We start from the raw sequence: 18,063 nt of genomic DNA, 5'->3' as shown, positions 1-18,063 counted from the left end.
TGGTCAACATGGTGAAACCCCGTCTCTACTAAAAATACAAAAAATTAGCTGGGCATGGTGGTGCATGCCTGTAATCCCACCTACTCAGGAGGCTGAGGCATGAGAATTGCTTGAACCCAGGAGGCGGAGGTTGCGGTGAGCGGAGATCGCGTCATTGCACTCCAGCCTGGGTAACAAGAGCGAAACTCTGTCTCAAAAAAAAAAAAGAAAAAAAAAAATTTTTTTTTAAATAAATAAACAAAACTAGAGAGCTCCCCTCCCTGGACAAAAATAACTTAATTTTTTTCCCAGTTATAAGAATAACATATGTTCAATACAAAAATCCAAAGCCAAAAAAACTTATAAAGAATAAAGTAAGAACCATTTGAAACCTCCATTTACCTAGGGTTAACTGTTACAAATATTTTGGTGACTATTTTCCCAGAAATCTCTTTCTATAAATATGACATACATATGAATGTACATACATAATTTTACTTACCTTTGGCCTCAATATACATGCTGTTTCCGTTTTGTTCACTCAACAATATCCTCGACATCTTCCGTGTCAATAAAAGTAAGACTTCAATCATTTTAAATGATTGCAGTTACTCCAATGCATGGATATGCCATTATTTATTTAATCCCAAGCACTCCTTAACTAATGAATATTATTGTTCCTAATTTTCTATTCTTCATTTAATGCCTATTTAGCACCTATTATGTTTCAGGTGCATTCTCAATACCAGTGATACAGTGATGAACAAAACAGACAATGTCCTTGGCCAAATGAAGCCTCCATTCTAGTGGGGGAGATTCAGAGTGTGCAAGTAAATAAACAAATAGCTTGAAAGAAGGAGGCGTGCTAAGAAAAAATGAAGACCTGCCTTTTTAGAGAAGAAGAGGTTACAGGAGTGGACTACCTGAGATGCAGTGGTCTGGGAAGACCTTCTGGCAGAGGTGAAGGTGAGACAGAGGCCTGAAGACAGTCATGCAAAGCCGGGGGTAAGAGCAGTCTAGGTAGTAGAAACAGCAAGCATGAAGACCCAGAGGCAGGAAGGAACTGGCATCCTCAAGGAGCCGCAGGCATGCCAATGTGGCATGAGGGCAGTGGACTGGGGGCAAATGAACTACAGGGAAATTGGAGAGGTAAGTAGGGGCCAGGAAAGAGGGACAAGTTTGGATTTTATTCTAAGTGTGCTGTGAGGTCACTGGAGAGGCTTCAGTGGTAACAAGACACAATCCAATTTATGTTTCTGGAAGATTACTCTGGCTACATTGTGCAGAAGGCAACAAGGGGGCACACAGAGGCCAGTCAGGAGATGTTTCTAGTCTAGGGAGGAGAAGATGGTACCTTCAGCAGTGGTGCTAGAAAGAAGCGGCCAGATAAGAACACATTGTGAAGGCAGGAAACGGGGAGAGGGTAAAGGAAGAGGATTCTAGGTTTGCAGCTTGAACTGTTGGGTAGATGGGGAAGAAAAAGTGGGAGAAGAACTAGTATCAGCATACACATCCCTTACATGTTTCATCAGATTTATATATAAGCATTTATACATAAATATTTGGTTTCAGGAAGCTGCTGTAAATGTGTTTTAAAGTTAGCTGAAAAGCTGTTCATTGTTAGTACATGAAAACATGATGAACTTCTGTTTTGATCTCGTATCCTGTCACCTTGCTAAACTCATGTATTAGTTCTAGGAATGTTTGTGTAGATTCATTGGGATTTCCTAAGTAGGCAAGCATGTCATCTAGGAAAGGGTTAACTTTTTTTCTTCCTTTCCATTATGAATCCTTTTTATTGCTTTATTACACTTCCAGAAGTGTTTCCTGATGTTAGGGGGAGACCAGTCTTTTGCCATAAAGTATGATGTTTGCTATAAGTTTTTGTAGATGCCCGACATCAGGTTGAAGAAGTTCCTTTTTATGTTTGCTGAGCGTTTTTATCATAAAAAGATGTTAAATTTTGTCAAATGCATTTTCTTCAATTAATAAGACCATGTAGTTTTTTTTCTTTAGAAAGTTAATATGGTGGATTGTACTGATTTTTTTACTGTTGAACCAGACTTCCAATCCCAGGATAAACCACACTTGGTCACCAAATTTGGGATATTTTAGTCATTGTTTCTTCAAATATTTCTTCTGGAACTCCAGTGACACGAATAGTAAACCTTCTGGTATCGTTCCACAAGTTATTGAGGCTCTGCTTAACTTTTAAAATATTTTCTTTACTGTTCTAATTGGATTTATTTGGTTCTTCACTGCTTTATTTGGTTCTTCTTTATATTTTCTTTCTCTTTTCTCCTTTGCTAAGACCTTCATTTTTTAAAAATACTTCAAAGTTTTTAATATTTTTTTTAGAGATAGGGTCTCACTCTGTCACCTAGGCTGGAGTGCAGTGTATACCTAGGCTGGTGTGATCATAGCTAACTGCAGCCTTGAACTCCTGGGCTCAAGCAATCCTCCTGCCTCAGCCTCCCAAGTAGCTGAGACTACAGGTGTGTGCCACCATGCCTGGCTAATTTGTTTTTGTTTAATTTTGTAGAGTTGAGGTCTCCACTATGTTGCCCAGGCTGATCTCAAACTCCTAGCCTCAAGTGATCCTCCTGCCTCAGCCTCCCAAAGTTCTGGAATTACAGGCATGAGCCACTGTACCTAACCTTTACGTTTTTGCCAAGATTTTCTAGCTTTCTCTTCATTTCAACAGAATTTGCCTTTACTTTGGGGAACATTTTTATCATAGCTGTTTAAAAAGTCTTTGTTAGATTATTAAAACATCTATGTTATCTCAGCACTGGCATTGGTTGATTTAACTTTTCCTATGCAAGTTCAAATTTTCCTATTCTTCATTTTGGTTCATATTTGGGATATTTTGAATATTGTTATGAGACTCTACATCTTGTTTACATCCAGTGGAGAATATTCATATTTTTGTTTTAGCAGGCAATTGACCATGTTGGGTTCAGGCAGCAAATTCCAACTGGCGTTCTGTGGGTAATGGTTTCAACATCAGTTTCATTTTCAAAGCCTATTCAGAAGAGTCCTCTGTGTGTGCATTCAGTCTGGGACTTGGGCAGTGGTCTATCCCTTAGTTCAGTTCTGAAAGTCTTAGGTATGTTGTTTACAATCAGATACATCCATGCATAGCTCGGCTTAGCCTGAAGTCCACGGATAACTTAAAAGGGTTGCTTTCCCGAGCTCCTTTTCTCTTTGTTTTCTCCTTTGTGCCTTCTGGCTCCTTGGGCCTCCCTTTCTTGGTCCTCCGGCCAGAAAGCTGGGGCTTTAGTTACCACATTCTGCCATGAATTTTCTGAACTGAACTCAAATCTGGGGCCAAGCAGCAGGAAGGCAAAGACAGAAAACAAGCAACCAAAATTGAGCCCATCCTCTTGGGACTATAGCTCTGCTGATCAGAGAGGAAGGTTACTCTCCCTCAGTTTTAGGTGCTTGAAGGCCCTACTGCTGCCACTGTCCCTACTACCATCAGTGTGGGGTTGCCTGGGGGCTGGGGCATGGGGAAAAACTCTTGGGATTTCCCCCTTTGTATGAGCCTTGAGAGTCCTTTTCCCACCCCAGAGCTTTAACTAGAGGTCTTTTCCTGAAGCTGTTTGTACCCTGGTGTCCATTATTGGGGCTTGAGGTGCCTTGAGTCCAAGACATGAAACACTGAAGGGAAAATAGAAAATGCACTGCCAGTTTAGTAATATATTTAATTCTTCTATTCTTCCCCAATCTCTCTGCTACTGTTTATGTTTCAGAGTCCTCAAACTGCTATTAAATGCATTCTGAACAGGCCTTTAGCTGCATTCAGAGATAAGATGGAGTGACCACACTCACCCTATCTGGAACTGGAACCTTTTTTCTTACTTTTAAGTACCTACTCTAACAGAAAGAAAGTCAAGGCCGGGTACAGTGGCTCACGCCTGTAATCCCAGCACTTTGGGAGGCCTAGGCGGACGGATCACAAGGTCAAGAGATCGAGACCATCCTGGCCAACATGGTGAAACCCCGTCTCTACCAAAAAAAGCAAAAACAAAAACAAAAACAAAAAAAATTAGCTAGGCATGGTGGCACACACCTGTAGTCCCAGCTACTCCGAAAGCTGAGGCTAGAGAATCACTTGAACCCAGGAGGCAAAGGTTGCAGTGAGCCAAGATCCCACCACTGCACTCCAGCCTGGGTGACAGAGGGAGACTCTGTCTCCAAAAAAAAAAAAAAATTCAAATAAGGATTAATTCCAAAGTTATCTTGCTAAAGTTCTAAAACAGTTTTGGCAATGTGGTATGTCCAGTGTTTTGTAAATTCTCTCCAAATAAAATAGTCCAGTGGCCACTGTGAAGACCTCTGCCCAGCTCTTCCCTGGTACCATTCCCTTTTAGGTTAGATGCAAAGCATGAGATAGCAAAACTGTTGGCCTCTTGCAAATATCCCATGAGAGCATGAATAAGGCAGAACTAGGTGTGCAAGCTGACAGGTGTTGTCAAGAAAACTGAAGGCTAGGTAAACTGAAACCAGTTGCAATCTGAAGCTGACTCTGAAACAACTTGATCTATCCACCACTAAGAGGGAATTAGTGGGAAGATGTCTGAATTCTCATTCTTTGCCAGTCTTCACTGGGAACCATGTACAAACCTGGAAGCCTTATTCCCATGGTCCACAGTTATTTGCAGATTAAGCCCAAGATCTTTTTATAACTCCAAGGGAGAAGGAGGCTGAGGACCAAAATTCCCTTGCACACTGTTAGCTGTACATTGAAGTTTTAAGTACTTTTCTATATATTTGATATATTTTACTGTAATGTGTGTGTTTTTTTGAGACAGTTTCGCTTTTGTTGCCCAGGCTGGAATGCAACGGTGTGATCTCAGCTAACAGCAACATCTGCCTCCTGGGTTCAAGTGATTCACCTGCCTCAGTCTCGCGAGTAGCTGGTATTACAGGCATGTGCCACCATGCTTGGCTAATTTTGTATTTTTAGTAGAGATGGGGTTTCACCATGTTAGTCAGGCAGGTCTCGATCTCCTGACCTCAGGTGATCTGCCCACCTTGGCCTCCCAAAGTGCTGGGAGTACAGGCATGAGCCGCCACCATGCCTGGCCTATATTTTACATTTTAATACAATGCACAGCTAGTGAGTTACTGTAAAATGGACACCTATGTAACCCTATTCAGGTCACTAAAAGGAATATATCAGCATACTAGAAGGTCCCATGTGCCCATCCTCCAACATACCATCAACCCCCTTGAACACCACCATCTAGCTATTACAGAATTCAATTCCTTGCTTTTCTTTATCGATTTATTTATTTATCTTGCTCTGTCACCCAGGCTGGAGTGCAGTGGCATGATCTCAGCTCACTGCAACCACCTCCACCTCCCAGGTTCAAGCGATTCTCCTGCCTCAGTCTCCTGAGTAGATGGGATTACAGGTGTGCGCCACCATGCCCAGTGATTTCTTTGTATTTTTAGCAGAGATGGGGTTTCACCATATTGGTCAGGCTGGTCTCAAACTCCTGACCTTGTGATCTGCCCACCTCGGTCTCCCAAAGTGCTGGGATTACAGGTGTGAGCCACCGTGCCCAGCTTTCTTTATTGTTTTAATACTGTATTACGTATCTAAGCAAATATGGTTTAATTTCATTTGTTTTTGAACTTTATGTAAAAGGAAAAACACAGTATGTACTGCTTTGTCTGACTTCTCTTACCCAACAATATGTCTTTAAGATTTATCCATGCTGCTGCATCTGGCTATGTTTTGCTCATTTTTACTGTTCTCTATAAATATAATACAATTTTCATATTCATTCTACTCTTGTTAGGTATTTGGATGGTTTTTGACAATTATGAACAACGTTCTTATAAACACTGTTATACACAAATCTTGCATATATGTCCTGTTATGTATAAGCATCCATTTCTGCAGAGAATATACCTAGAGAAGGAATTGGTTAAGTCACCAGGTATGTGTATACTGTATATTCAAATTTAGCTAGATATTACCATAGTTTATTCCAAAGTGGTTGTACCAAATTACACTCTAACAAGTAGAAAATCAGAGTTTCCACTGTACCACATGCTTATCAACATTGGAATTGTCAAGCTTTTCAAGTTTCGTCATTTCGTAGATGTGTATTGATATTTCATTGGGATTCTAATTTGCATTTCCCTGAGTACTAATGCAATCAAACATATTTTCATAGGTTTATTGGCCATTTGGATTTCCTCTTTTGTGAAAAGCCTGTTCAAGTCCTTTGCTCATTTCTGTAATGGATTGCTTCTTTATTCCTATTGAATTCTATCATTCTTTGTTCTGGTTCTGGAAACAAACCTTTTGTTGACTATTTGTGTTGTAAATATCTTTTTTTCACTCTGGATTTCCTTTCATGTTCTCTCTATTCCCCCCCCACCCCCACCCACCCAGAGACAGGGTCTCACTCTGTCACCCAGGCTGGAGTGCAGTGGTGGAATCATAGCTCACTGCAGCCTCTAACTCCTGGGCCCAAGTGATCCTCCTGCTGAGCATCCTGAGCAGCTCAGACTACAGGCACACACCACTGTGCCCTTGCTTTTTAATTTTTTTTTTGTAGAGTTGCGGTGTCACTGTGTTACCCAAGCTGGTCACAAATTCCTGGCCTCAAGCTATCATCCTGCCTCGGCCTCCCAAGGTGCTGAGATTACAGGTGTGAGCCACTATGCCTATCCAGCCTGCCTTTTCACTCTCTTTTTTTTTTTTTGAGACGGAGTCTTGCTCTGTTGCCAGGCTGGAGCACAGTGGTGCAGCCTCAGCTCACTGCAACCTCCACCTTCCGGATTCAAGCGATTCTTCCGCTTCAGCCTCCCAAGTAGCTGGGACTACAGGTGTATGCCAAACGCCTGGCTAATTTTTTTTGTATTTTTAGTAGAGACGGGGTTTCGCCATGTTGGCCAGAATGGTCTCGATCTCTTGACCTTGCAATCCACCCCCCTTGGCCTCCCAAAGTGCTGGGATTACAAGAGTGAGCCACCGCGCCCGGCACTTTTCACTCTCTTAATAGGGGTCTTTTGATTAATACAAGGTTATAAAATGACCAATCTTTTACCATACAAGTAGACACAAGTTTTAGATCCATTTAAGAACTCTTTCTGTCTGTCCATTCTACCTTAAAGTGACTTCTCCTGCCTCAGCATTTTGATGGGGAGCATACAAGGTATGAGATAGAAAGATGCTAAGGGAGGGAAGATGGGATCTAGAGTTAGACAGAGATGATGGCCCTGAACAAGTAACTTCATGTATTTGAACATTAGCTTCTTTATCTATAATTAAAGATATCAAAACTACTGTAAGGAGATCTAGTATTTGATAGCACAGCAGAGTGATTACAGGCAACAAAAATGTATTGTACATTTTGAAATAATTAAGAGTATGAATGAAATGTTTGTAACACAAACTGTAAATGCTTGAGGTAATGGATACCTCGTTCACCCTGATGTATTTATTACTCATTGTATGCCTGTATGAAAACATTTCATGTATCTCATAAATATATACACCTACTATGTACCCATAAACATTAAAAGTAAGAAATTAAAAGCGATTTTAAGCAATAACTGGGAGGTATATAAAGCCCTCAGCACAGTGCCAGCACACAGTAAAACAGGTAGGCCCTCAGTAAATAGTGGTGGTTGTGATCACATTCTCTGAATGTCTATCCTCTTGTCCACTCTATTACAACTGCCTGAACCTCATGGCTGTTTTGTGAATCATAAATCTATGATATCTAAGGACAGCAAATGAATTAACTGCCCTCAACAGGCCAGCAGTCTCCCTGGCATTCACTGGCAGTACCCATGGTATGATGCCCACCCAACTTTACCTAAAAACACAGAGAGGCTCTTCCCTCAAAGTCAAGTCATTCTGAGGCTCCCATAGGGACCCAATGGCAGCAAGCTGAGCAATCAAAGCAGTTTCTCTTTCCACTCCCTGTCAACAGGCACAGTGGTGTGGAGCAGGTAAACTGCCCCAGACATGGGAGAGCCAGGCTCCACTGGGTCTGGGTGAATCTGGGGCAGGTGTGCTGATCTGTGTATCCTGCACTGTAAACAGGTAAGAGAAGGAGTATGTCTGCCTACATGCATTTTGGCATGAGTGCACAGTACAGTTTGGTACTCCTCTCCTGGAAAAGGTCTGTATTTGAGTATATGGGCCGTGCGTGTAAACATGCAATGGCCCTATGTGTCCTCAGGAAACTGGGATGCTCCCACCAGCCCAGCCTTCTAGTAGAAACCCCTGATGTTTATCTGCTCCAGCATTCCCACAGCTTTGGGTCTTTCAATGCCTTCTGCCCCACTTTCTGAGACAGGATATGTGCATGGAAAACAGACATCCTTTTATATGAATCTTGACAACTCTGAATGAAGGGGGAGCATCTACTGCAACTCCTCCTTGCACCCTTTTAAAGTAATTGGAAAAGTTCTCTGAATGGTGTGTCCCTCTTCTGCTTCCCTGACCATAAAGTCTCTACAAAGGCTTCTTGAGACGTCCCCCCCAACTCTGGGATATTCCATTGCCCTCCTCAGCAAACCCATACTTGATTAGGCTTCACAAAAATATGGCTAATATTGAGGGCTAAAAAGATGATAGAGGGGGAAGAGTTGGTACCTGAGCCTAGTGTTTGTCCAGCGGAGTCAAAGGAAAGAACCGCTGAATCTGCAACACAAGAGGACAAGTTCATTTCTTTCTCCTTCTTACAGTAAAAAAACAAGCTCCCACTGGCTCTGCCCAAACCCTCCCTCAAAAGAGAGTCAACAGGAAGGGAACTCAGTTGCACAGCCAACCTCCACAGGCCCATGCCCACCCATCCACGGGGCCAGGAGACCCTGCCCAGCCCAGCTCTCCTTGCCTCCAGACACTGGGAGACGTCTCGGGGCAGGGACAGTCCCCAAATTCTTTAGTGGCATTTCTTGCCAGATCAAATTTACTTCTTTTTCCTTCTTCTAGTGAAAATGAAATTAAAACAAAGCAAAATAAAACTTACCTCCTGAATCTAGTTAAAGGCACTAACATTTCCCCTTTGGCCTCTCCCTTTCTTCTACTTACCTACTCAATTGTTTAATGTTTCTTCCCCAAAAAAGACTTAAAGTGGCCTATTGAAATTTACAATATACACTAGAATTTAAAAATGAAGATGTCAAAGAGAGGAAAAAGATTATATAGTGGGGGAAATGTTAGTGCATAAAATGCATGCCATGAGTACCTATATAAACACCACAGGCAGAATCAGGGCCCGAGCCTCCAAACAGTCAAATAAAAAAGGAAATGAACAGTTACAAGATTCAGTACCCACAAGGCATGCATGCATGCATTCATTCATTCATTCATTCAATCAAATGGTCAGTAAATACGCATTGGGCATCTACGATGTGCAAGATACCATACTATGACTGACACACAGTAACAAACAGATAAAGCATGGTCTCTACCCTTATGGATCTTTCAGCTATCAGTCTAGGAGAAAAAAATATTACCCAAGAACAATCTATTTAACTAGAAACTGATAAAAGAGAAAAAAAGAGAGTGTTATGAAAGATTATATTAGGAACCGGACTGAGCACAGAAGGGGAGTGGGTGCTAGATAGGGAAGACCTCTCTGAAGAAGTGACGCTTGAACTCATAGCTGAAGGATAAGTGAGGGACAAACCCGACAAGAATGGAATTGGACATTCAAGGTAGAGGTAAGGTAGAAGAAGGCCATGTGTGAAGACCTGAAGCAAGATGGAGTCTGCTCCTCCAGAGCAACTGGAAGACCAAAACATAAAAGCAAATACTGTACAGTGATCAGAGAGAACACTGTGAGTCTAATAAAAGAAGATGTCGGCCGGGCACAGTGGCTCACACCTGTAATCCCAGCACTCTGGGAGGCTGAGGTGGGCAGATTACGAGGTCAAGAGATCAAGACCATCCTGGCCAACATGGTGAAACCTCGTCCCTACTAACAATACAAAAAAAAAATTAGCTGGGCATGGTGGCTCGCACCTACAGTCCCAGCTACTCGGGAGGCTGAGGCAGAAGAATCACTTGAACCTGGGAGGTGGAGGTTTGCAGTAAGTCAAGATGGCACCACTGCACTCCAGCCTGGCAACAGAGAGACTTTGTCCCCACCCCACCCCAAAAAGGAGATTCCATATGATGTTGAAGATTGTATATTCTACATTTCTAAACTAAGTAGCTGTGAATCTTGTATGGGTATTTCCTACAACATAAGCCAATGCCAAATGATGGCATAAATTCAATATAGAGTTAAATAAAAACAATTATAAGGGGCACAGGATGATGTAAGGCCCAAGATAACCTAAGAGAGCCCAGACTCAAAAGGGATCAGATTCCAAAGACTTATTCACTACAAAGGAGTGTCAGCTGGATGCAAATGGTACCAGAATCTACAGCCACCCCACCCTAGGATTAGGGGCATTTTCTCTCATTGCACATGGACATTCAACACAATAGTTATCATAACTGTACATAACATCTGTTCCCACTGCTAGGTTGTAAGTTTCATAAAGGCAGATACCACATCTGCTTTATTCACTGCTACATCACCAGCATAACACCTGACATTCAATATTTGCTGAATAACAATGTGTAGAAAAATGAATGAATCACAAATATTTAGGCACTCTTTCCTCAATTTGTTTTTCTCATAACCATGTGTTTGCTAAGAACTGGGTGGCAGAAAGCTGGACGATGTGGTTTCTGAGGCAGATATTCTGTACTGCCAGTTAAAGGTAGATCTGAATGCTTTGAAATCTGCCGAGAAAAAGGTATGGTTGCCACTTTTTTACAAAATGTAGAATCACAATCAGGACACTTGGCTGAACAGATAGGTGACCATCCTATCTCATACGATCAATGTCTAACTCTTATCAATTCTTCTTCTCCTTCTTCTTTTCCTTCTTCTTTCTTCTCCTTCTTCCTTCTTCCTCCCCCTACCCCTCCTCTTTCTGTTGTTTTTTAAATAGAAACAGGATCTTGCCCTGTCCCTGGACTGGAGTTCAGTGGTGCAATTGTGGTTCACTGCAGCCTCTAATTCCTGGGCTCAAGTGATCCACCCATATCAGCCTCCCAAACAGCTAGAACTACAGGTTCATGTGCCACCCTGCCTGGCTAACTTTTCAATTTTTTTTCAGAGATAAGGGTCTTGCCATATTGCCCAGACTGGTTTCCAACTCCTGGCCTCAAGTGATTCCCCTGCTTTGACCTCCCAAAATGTTGGGATTACAGGCATGAGCCACCATGTCCAGCCAATTCTACTTCTTTATCAGTATTTCTCACATATATCTCCTCTCAATGAGAAGACTGACTCCTCTTAACACCTGCTTTTAAAAACGGCTTTACTGAGGTGTAATTCACATACCACTTTAAGTGTACAATTGAATGATTTTTTAGAAAATTTACAGAGCTCCATAACCATCATCACAATCCAATTTAGAAATTTTTCATCACTCCAGAAAGATCCCTCATGTCCATTCTGTCATTCCCTGCCCCCACCTCCAGCCCCAGGAACCACCGTTATTTTCTGTGCATAGATTTGCTTTTCTGGACATCTGCCTATCACCTTTTGCTGGGACTGCTCTTACTGCCCCCAAACTACATCCCTGCCTCCAACTTCACCCATTTCCATCCATTCTTTCTACTGATTTCTCCAAAAATACAACAGATTGTGTCTCTGCTCTTGATTAAAACCCTTCAGAGGCTTCCTGTGGCCTGTAAGATCAAGTTCAAGCTCTGTCATTCAATGTCTTTACCATTTGCTTCATTTACCACCTTGCGTTCCAGATATGCAAAATTACTTATATTTCCCAAGAGGTGTGTACCTGTCTTCAGACACTGGACACACTGTCTTCTCTGCAGGTTTGCATTTAAGAGAGAAAAAAACCCTCCCACTTTTCCATTAAAACGAAATCAATTGACCCCCTCTTTTTGAAGACCTCTCTGATCAATTCTGCTCACTTTCTTCTTTAGGCCATCACTGTACTTCTATTATGGCATTCATTCACTATGCTGCATTATAATCCTTGTTTGCTTTTCTTCTTTTGTTAAACTGAAAGTTCCCTGAAGACAAAGATTGTCTATTCATTTTGAGGCTTTGATGCCTAACTAAGGACCAACACATACAAAGTGGTCAATATGTTTATTCAACTAAGAAATAAGCTAGTGGCTGGGCGCAGTTGTTCCCACCTGTAATCCCAGCACTTTGGGAGGCCAAAGCAGGCAGATCACCTGAAGTCAGGTATTCGAGACCAGGCTGGCCAACACGGTAAAACCCTGTCTCTACTAAATACAAAATTAGCCAGGTGTGGTTGGGGGGCACCTGTAATTCCAGCTACTCAGGAGGCTGAGGCAGGAGAATTACTTGAACCCAGGAGGCATAGGTTGCAGTGAGCTGAGATCATGCCATTGCACTCCAGGCTGGGCAAAAAAAAGAGTGAAACTCCGTCTCAAAAAAAAAAAAAAAGAAGAAGAAGCTAGTAAATATTCTTGCTTTCTTTCAAAGGTGATGTTATCTGAGTGATATTTTACAAATTAGGGGGAAAACCCATTCTGGGTATTGACTCCCGTCAGTTTGAATCAATCCTGAAGTGTGCTTGTCCTGTGAAGGTTCAGAGGTCCAAAACTAGCCTCACCCTAGGAAAATCAGTGCTCATACAAAGAGTCTCAGCACAGGAAAAATAAGAATAGCATCCTAAGAATTTTCTAAGTGAGACACCACATCCCCTGAAAAAGACTGGGAATGAAATTCTGAGGAGCTGACTGCCCATATGAGCAACAATAAAAACAAGCATCTCAAATTTTTATTGCAGTTGACAAGTATTTTTCCAATTGCAATTTATCTTTCTTTTTCTTCAAATGACATGTACAGAATAAAGACTAAAAGTTAACTAAAAGACTGAAATGTAACTAAGACTAAAACAGACTAAATCTTAACGTGATTGTCTCTGGGTGCAGCATGATAGTAATGCTTATTCTCTGCGTTTTTGTAAAATTTGTACAGTAAACATGTACTACTTGCATCATTTGAGGGGACAGAAAGTTCAAAAAAGAACTTCTGAATCCAGCTCTAGGATTTTAACTTCCATCTCACTGGTACCAATGCCAGGGGATGGAAGGTTCTTGAATGCCTTCATTATTCACTATACATGCTGAAAAGCTGTTGAGCTTTTCTCTTTAGTTACTGAGGTCATCCTTATATTTCATGATACTTAAATATCCCTCAACAAATCAGTCTAAATGGACAGGGCTTTCTTTTTTTTTTTTTAATTGTATTTAACATTATTATTATTATTATTATTATTATTATACTTAAAGTTCCGGGGTACACGTGCAGATCTTGCAGGATTGTTATGGAATGCGCTTTCTTTCCCTTCTTTACTTCTCCCCCCTTCTCACATATATTATCAAGTGGCTATTACACGCCAGGCCCCATAGAGCCAAATAAGACAGTCTTCGCCTTCAAGCCAAGGAAGACAGACCACTTCGTAAGTTAACATAAAAATAAAGTAATAAAGGTAAGCATCAAACAAGTGACAGTCTCTGGGAAAGAGTCAAAGTCTTTGCAAATACTATTTCCAATGGTAGTAGAATGCTCTTAAGATCACACATTTTTAAACTTCAGAAGAGGCAAGTGAGAGTGTAGAAACTTTCAGAGGAAGTTAGTGACATATTCATGTTTTCTGTAAGTTTTTAAATGAAATTTGCTGTGAGCATTAAAGCTTTGATGAATTTTGTTTTGATGATTTTTGCTTTAACTTCAGAAATAGTTTGGCCATTCATTACTTGTGGTTTATTCTAAAGGATGTAAGATTATTTTAGTTATAAACCACTTTGACAGCTAATGGGAAAACTTAGTATTCAACAAATTGAGAAGTTTGCTTTGCAAGAAACAGAGCAAGAATAGCCAGACTTCTCCCTCTCACGCTAGCAAATATGTCATTTTTACTTTAGTCATCCCAGGCTCCAGCTGTTCCTGGCTCCCAGGCCAGAGGCGGCCATGCAGCATGCCATCCAAGTGACCAAACAGAATTCCAGACCAAAGTACAGCAGAGCCTTGCTGTATATGACTTTGTTCAATGAGGAAACCTAGAATTTACTGGCAATCTTTTATTACGGTCAGATGTTTCCTGTGTCTGGTTTCTGAAGTAGAATAAAAGGAATCTAAAGGGAGTATGAAGAAGAATGGGGCTCAGTTTCTGACCATTGGACAAGTTTCCAGAACACAAATGATGCAGCGAATGAGCTACCTTTTGGGGTATACTTATCTTCAGACAACTACCATGTGTAGTAAGCCCAAGAGATGCAAAAATAAACTAAAAGAAAATTGTCCCTCAAGTAGCTTGCAACCTAACAGGTAAAATAAAAATACATATAAAGCTAAACACAAGACCCAGCCATGGGAAAACAGTTACAAGGGAGATTTCACTGTTTATCAATTTAACAGATGTTTACCGAGGAACTACTACATACGAGACTTGAAAATATAGTGGTAAGAACAAGAATGTTCCTATTCTTAAGGAATTTTGGTTTTAGTCAGGGAGATACAAAACAAGCAAACAAATAAAATGAACAAAATAACTAGACAGTGATATGCAATGTGAGGAGTATTAAAGCATGTAATGGAGACCAAGGGTAGAGATACAGGCTGCATTAGGATGTTTCAGGAAGGCTTCTCTGAGGAGGAACCCAGGCTGAGACCTGGACACAGAAGCCAGCTAAGAAAAGATCAAGGGAAAGAGTTCCAGGCAGAAAGAAAAGCAAGCGCAGCAGCCCTGCTACATCTAAAGAAGAGGTCAGAAGGTCAGTATTGCTAGCGCACAGAGCACAGAAAGCAGGAGGTGGGAAAATGAGGTCAGAGAGGAAGGCAGGAGCCGCATCTGCAGGAGGGTGTACAGGCCATAGAAAGATGTCTGTGTTCTATTTCATTAGCAATGTGAAGCCCTGCTTAAAACCCAGGGAGTAACAGGATTGGATTTATATTTTTAAATATAAACTTTGGCCACTATGTGGGAACTAAATTGATTATTCTGGCAAGAGAGTAAAAGGCAGAGACTGAAGGCAGGGAGATCAAGAAGGAGAGACTCATGCAACGCTCTGGGTGAGAAGTGATGGTGGCCTGAACCAGGTCAGTGGCAATGGGAACAGAGAAAAAAGGAGAAATGCTAAAAAATGTTTAAAAGGGAAAACTTCCGGATGTAGTGACTGATGGGAAATGCGTGAGAGACAGGAAGGGAAGAGGATGATATCCAGCTTGGGACTGGGCAAATGTATGTTGACTGTTGCTTGATTGAGAGTGGGCTGCATCTAAACCACATGACCCTTTCTCCCCTCTGGCTATTAACCGGCTCATGGATGGTTACCAGACTCAAGGGAAGGTTATCTATAGACTCATCATCCATCTATGAGGCAGATAGGGTCTCTCTTTTGGAGATTTAAATTGGGAAGTACAGAGAGTTGGGGGATTGGTAGGAGATACAATCAGACAAAGAAATGTAGAGACCTGGATGCTATAGGCTGTGCTAAATGCTGGGTCCTAGGGCCCACATCAGAGGCAGAGCATCAGAGCCAAGAGTCACAACCCTGCTGTTAAGGGCAACAAGACAACCTGAAGAGCTGCTTTAGATTCAGAATGTTCTCCCCGTTCCAGTAACCCATGGATCATCTTTCCACAAGGCCCTGGGGTTTGGCTTTTCTTCATTTCCCAGAAGGCCTTGCCTATAGTTGATACTCTTCATGTCTCTTGCTATGTTGGAGCTGTCTGCAGTCTGAGTGGGCTCAACTTCTCACCTTCCAGGCTTCACGCTTCAACACCCTGGGGCCTCTGCCTTCTGGATGGCTGCATGCGGTGAACCTGCCACCAGGCTGGGTCTGTGCCAAGCATGTCTCATCCACAGGGTCTGAGGCTCAGAAGCAGAGGCTCCACTTGGGCCATGGCTCTCAACTTTATTCTCCAATCTAGCTTTATGAAAGAGCCCTTAACTTTGGAGGTTTAGTGGTCTGTTAACAGGACTGACACCTCAGTGTTCATGTTGCCACCTGTTTCTTGTTCTAGTTTCTCCACTGTTTAGATCCTGGAGGGATCTGACCCCTAGCCTTAGTCCCTTAATTTCTTCCCTCCCAACTCCAATCCCAAACAAAACCTGAGTAAATGAGATTCCCAAAGACACACAGAGAAAAAAATAAGTTTGAGGAGAAAAAAAAAATCTTCATTACTGTAGGAGGATATGGTAATATGGAAAACAACAAAATAATCAGAGATAGGAGTAGCAGGACAGAGGAAGCCAAAGGAAGTGAGAATTATCACAAGGAATATCCCAGTGTGGCAAAGACCGGGAAGAAGCTGATGGCTGAAAAGATGCCCTCACTGGGAGGGCATCTGTAACTTCAATGGGAACAATATCTGTAGAATAATCTGATGGCCAAGACTCAGCTGTGACTGAATACGTGGAAGCTGTCAATTCAGTAGACTGCAAGAAGTTTCTCCTTAGATTTCATTAATTTAACTTACCAAACATATACAGAGTTCTTACTAAGCTCGAGAGACTGTATGAAAACATCAGACATGTCAGCATCAAAGTGCTTTTGAATCATCAGAGAGATAATAGAGAAATTCAAATAACTATATTACCAGTCTCTAGAGAACTTGCTATAGGAGTTTATTTTTATTTACTTATTTATTTTGAGATGGAGTCTTGCTCTGTCGCCCAGGCTGGAATGCAGTAGTACGATCTTGGCTCACTACCATCTCTGCCTCCCCGGTTCAAGCGATTCTCCTGCCTCGGACTCCCGAGTAGCTGAGACTACAGGCACGTACTACCTACCAGGCCCAGATACTTTTTGTATTTTTAGCAGAGACGGGGTTTCACCATGTTGGCCAGGCTGGTCTGGAACTCCTGACCTCAAATGATCCACCCACCTCGACCTCCCAAAGTGCCAAATTTACAGGCGCGAGTCACTGTACCCAGCCTGTAGGAGTTTAGATGCAAGGAGAATTTTTGGCTGGAAGATACTGGGAAGATATGGAGGAGATAGTACTTAAGCTGGTATGAGATGACCTATAGGACAGGCTGTACTGTAGTGTAGGAACAGCTATGAAAAAGCACTGAAGCATGAAAGGTGAGGGGTGTGGGGTTTCAGGAAGGTAAAATCATACCTAACTAATTTATTATGGTTTTTCTCAGGGGGTAAAAATACATGTGACTGAAAGGAAACCAGTCAATACAATCTATTTAGAACTTCATAAAAAGGCTTTGACACATCAAAGACTATTTTTAAAAAGTAAGTCACCATGAAATTCAGGAAGAAATTGCTATGTCATGCCAGAAGACAAAAGGCACCTGGCTGCGGATCAGGGGCAGGACACGCCCTAGAGCAACAGCACTCACAGGGAGATCAGGAAGTCTGGGAGTAGCTGGAATTCTACCAGCTGCTGCCCTCTATACAGGGATGGGGGGAGTGAAAGGGTGGCACTGCTTACAAACCCCTGTGTGTACGACTCAAGCAGGTGGAATGAAAATGGAGCTAGGCATGTGCTGCTGAAACTGAGAGTAAGGTGGTATGGATAAGGTTTGGAGCTCAGGGGCATAGGAAAAGTTCTAGTACAGCTGCTCTAGAAGCAGGAAAGGAAGCTGATAAAGGAAATGGAAAAGGTGATATTGCCAAGTGCTGAATAGGGCACAGTCTGAAATTGGAAGATGAGTGTGATTTGCCTTTCTATCGAATCTCAAATGAAAGGCAGCCCAACAGCACAATCAGAGACAGATGAGCAGACTTGGTCAGAACTTGGTATCACTGGGACATTTTCAGGAGGATGGGGGCGGTAAAGGCATGGAGGCTGCTTCTGAAAGGAGCCAGCCTGGGTGAATAGGAATGGAAGGAAAGTCAGCCAGGGCTAAGCATTGGGAGAACAAGGAGGGCAGAAAGCCAGCAACCCAGAAGAGGTCAAGGGCAGGGACCTCCAGGTGGCATGGGCTTGGGTGGCACAGCAGACAAGTTGTATGTTTGAACCAGGCCGCCACGGTGCTAATCCGGGCTCCACTGTTTTTTCCACTATGTAACTTTGG

The 18,063-nt window shown here is 42.2% G+C and overlaps 1 protein-coding gene across 24 annotated transcripts in view; it reads right to left on the bottom strand.

Annotated features, from left to right (window-relative positions):
• Nucleotides 1-18,063, bottom strand: part of ST3GAL3 (ST3 beta-galactoside alpha-2,3-sialyltransferase 3) — a 238,927-nt gene that overhangs the window by 141,843 nt on the left and 79,021 nt on the right. For 11 of the 24 annotated variants that reach the window (XM_017974624.5, XM_017974627.5, XM_054259255.2 and 8 more), the window contains exon 3: nucleotides 8,612-8,659. The exons of the other annotated variants lie outside the window; for them this stretch is intronic. In XM_017974624.5, the coding sequence (XP_017830113.1) occupies nucleotides 8,612-8,659 (48 nt within the window). The remainder of the gene's footprint in view (nucleotides 1-8,611; nucleotides 8,660-18,063) is intronic. 24 annotated transcript variants of the gene reach the window in all.

This window comes from Callithrix jacchus, chromosome 7 (genome assembly GCF_049354715.1).
Source record: "Callithrix jacchus isolate 240 chromosome 7, calJac240_pri, whole genome shotgun sequence".
NCBI lineage: Eukaryota > Metazoa > Chordata > Mammalia > Primates > Cebidae > Callithrix > Callithrix jacchus.
The sequence above is the reverse complement of the archived record's forward strand: the minus strand, read 5'-3'. Positions and strand labels throughout refer to the sequence as shown.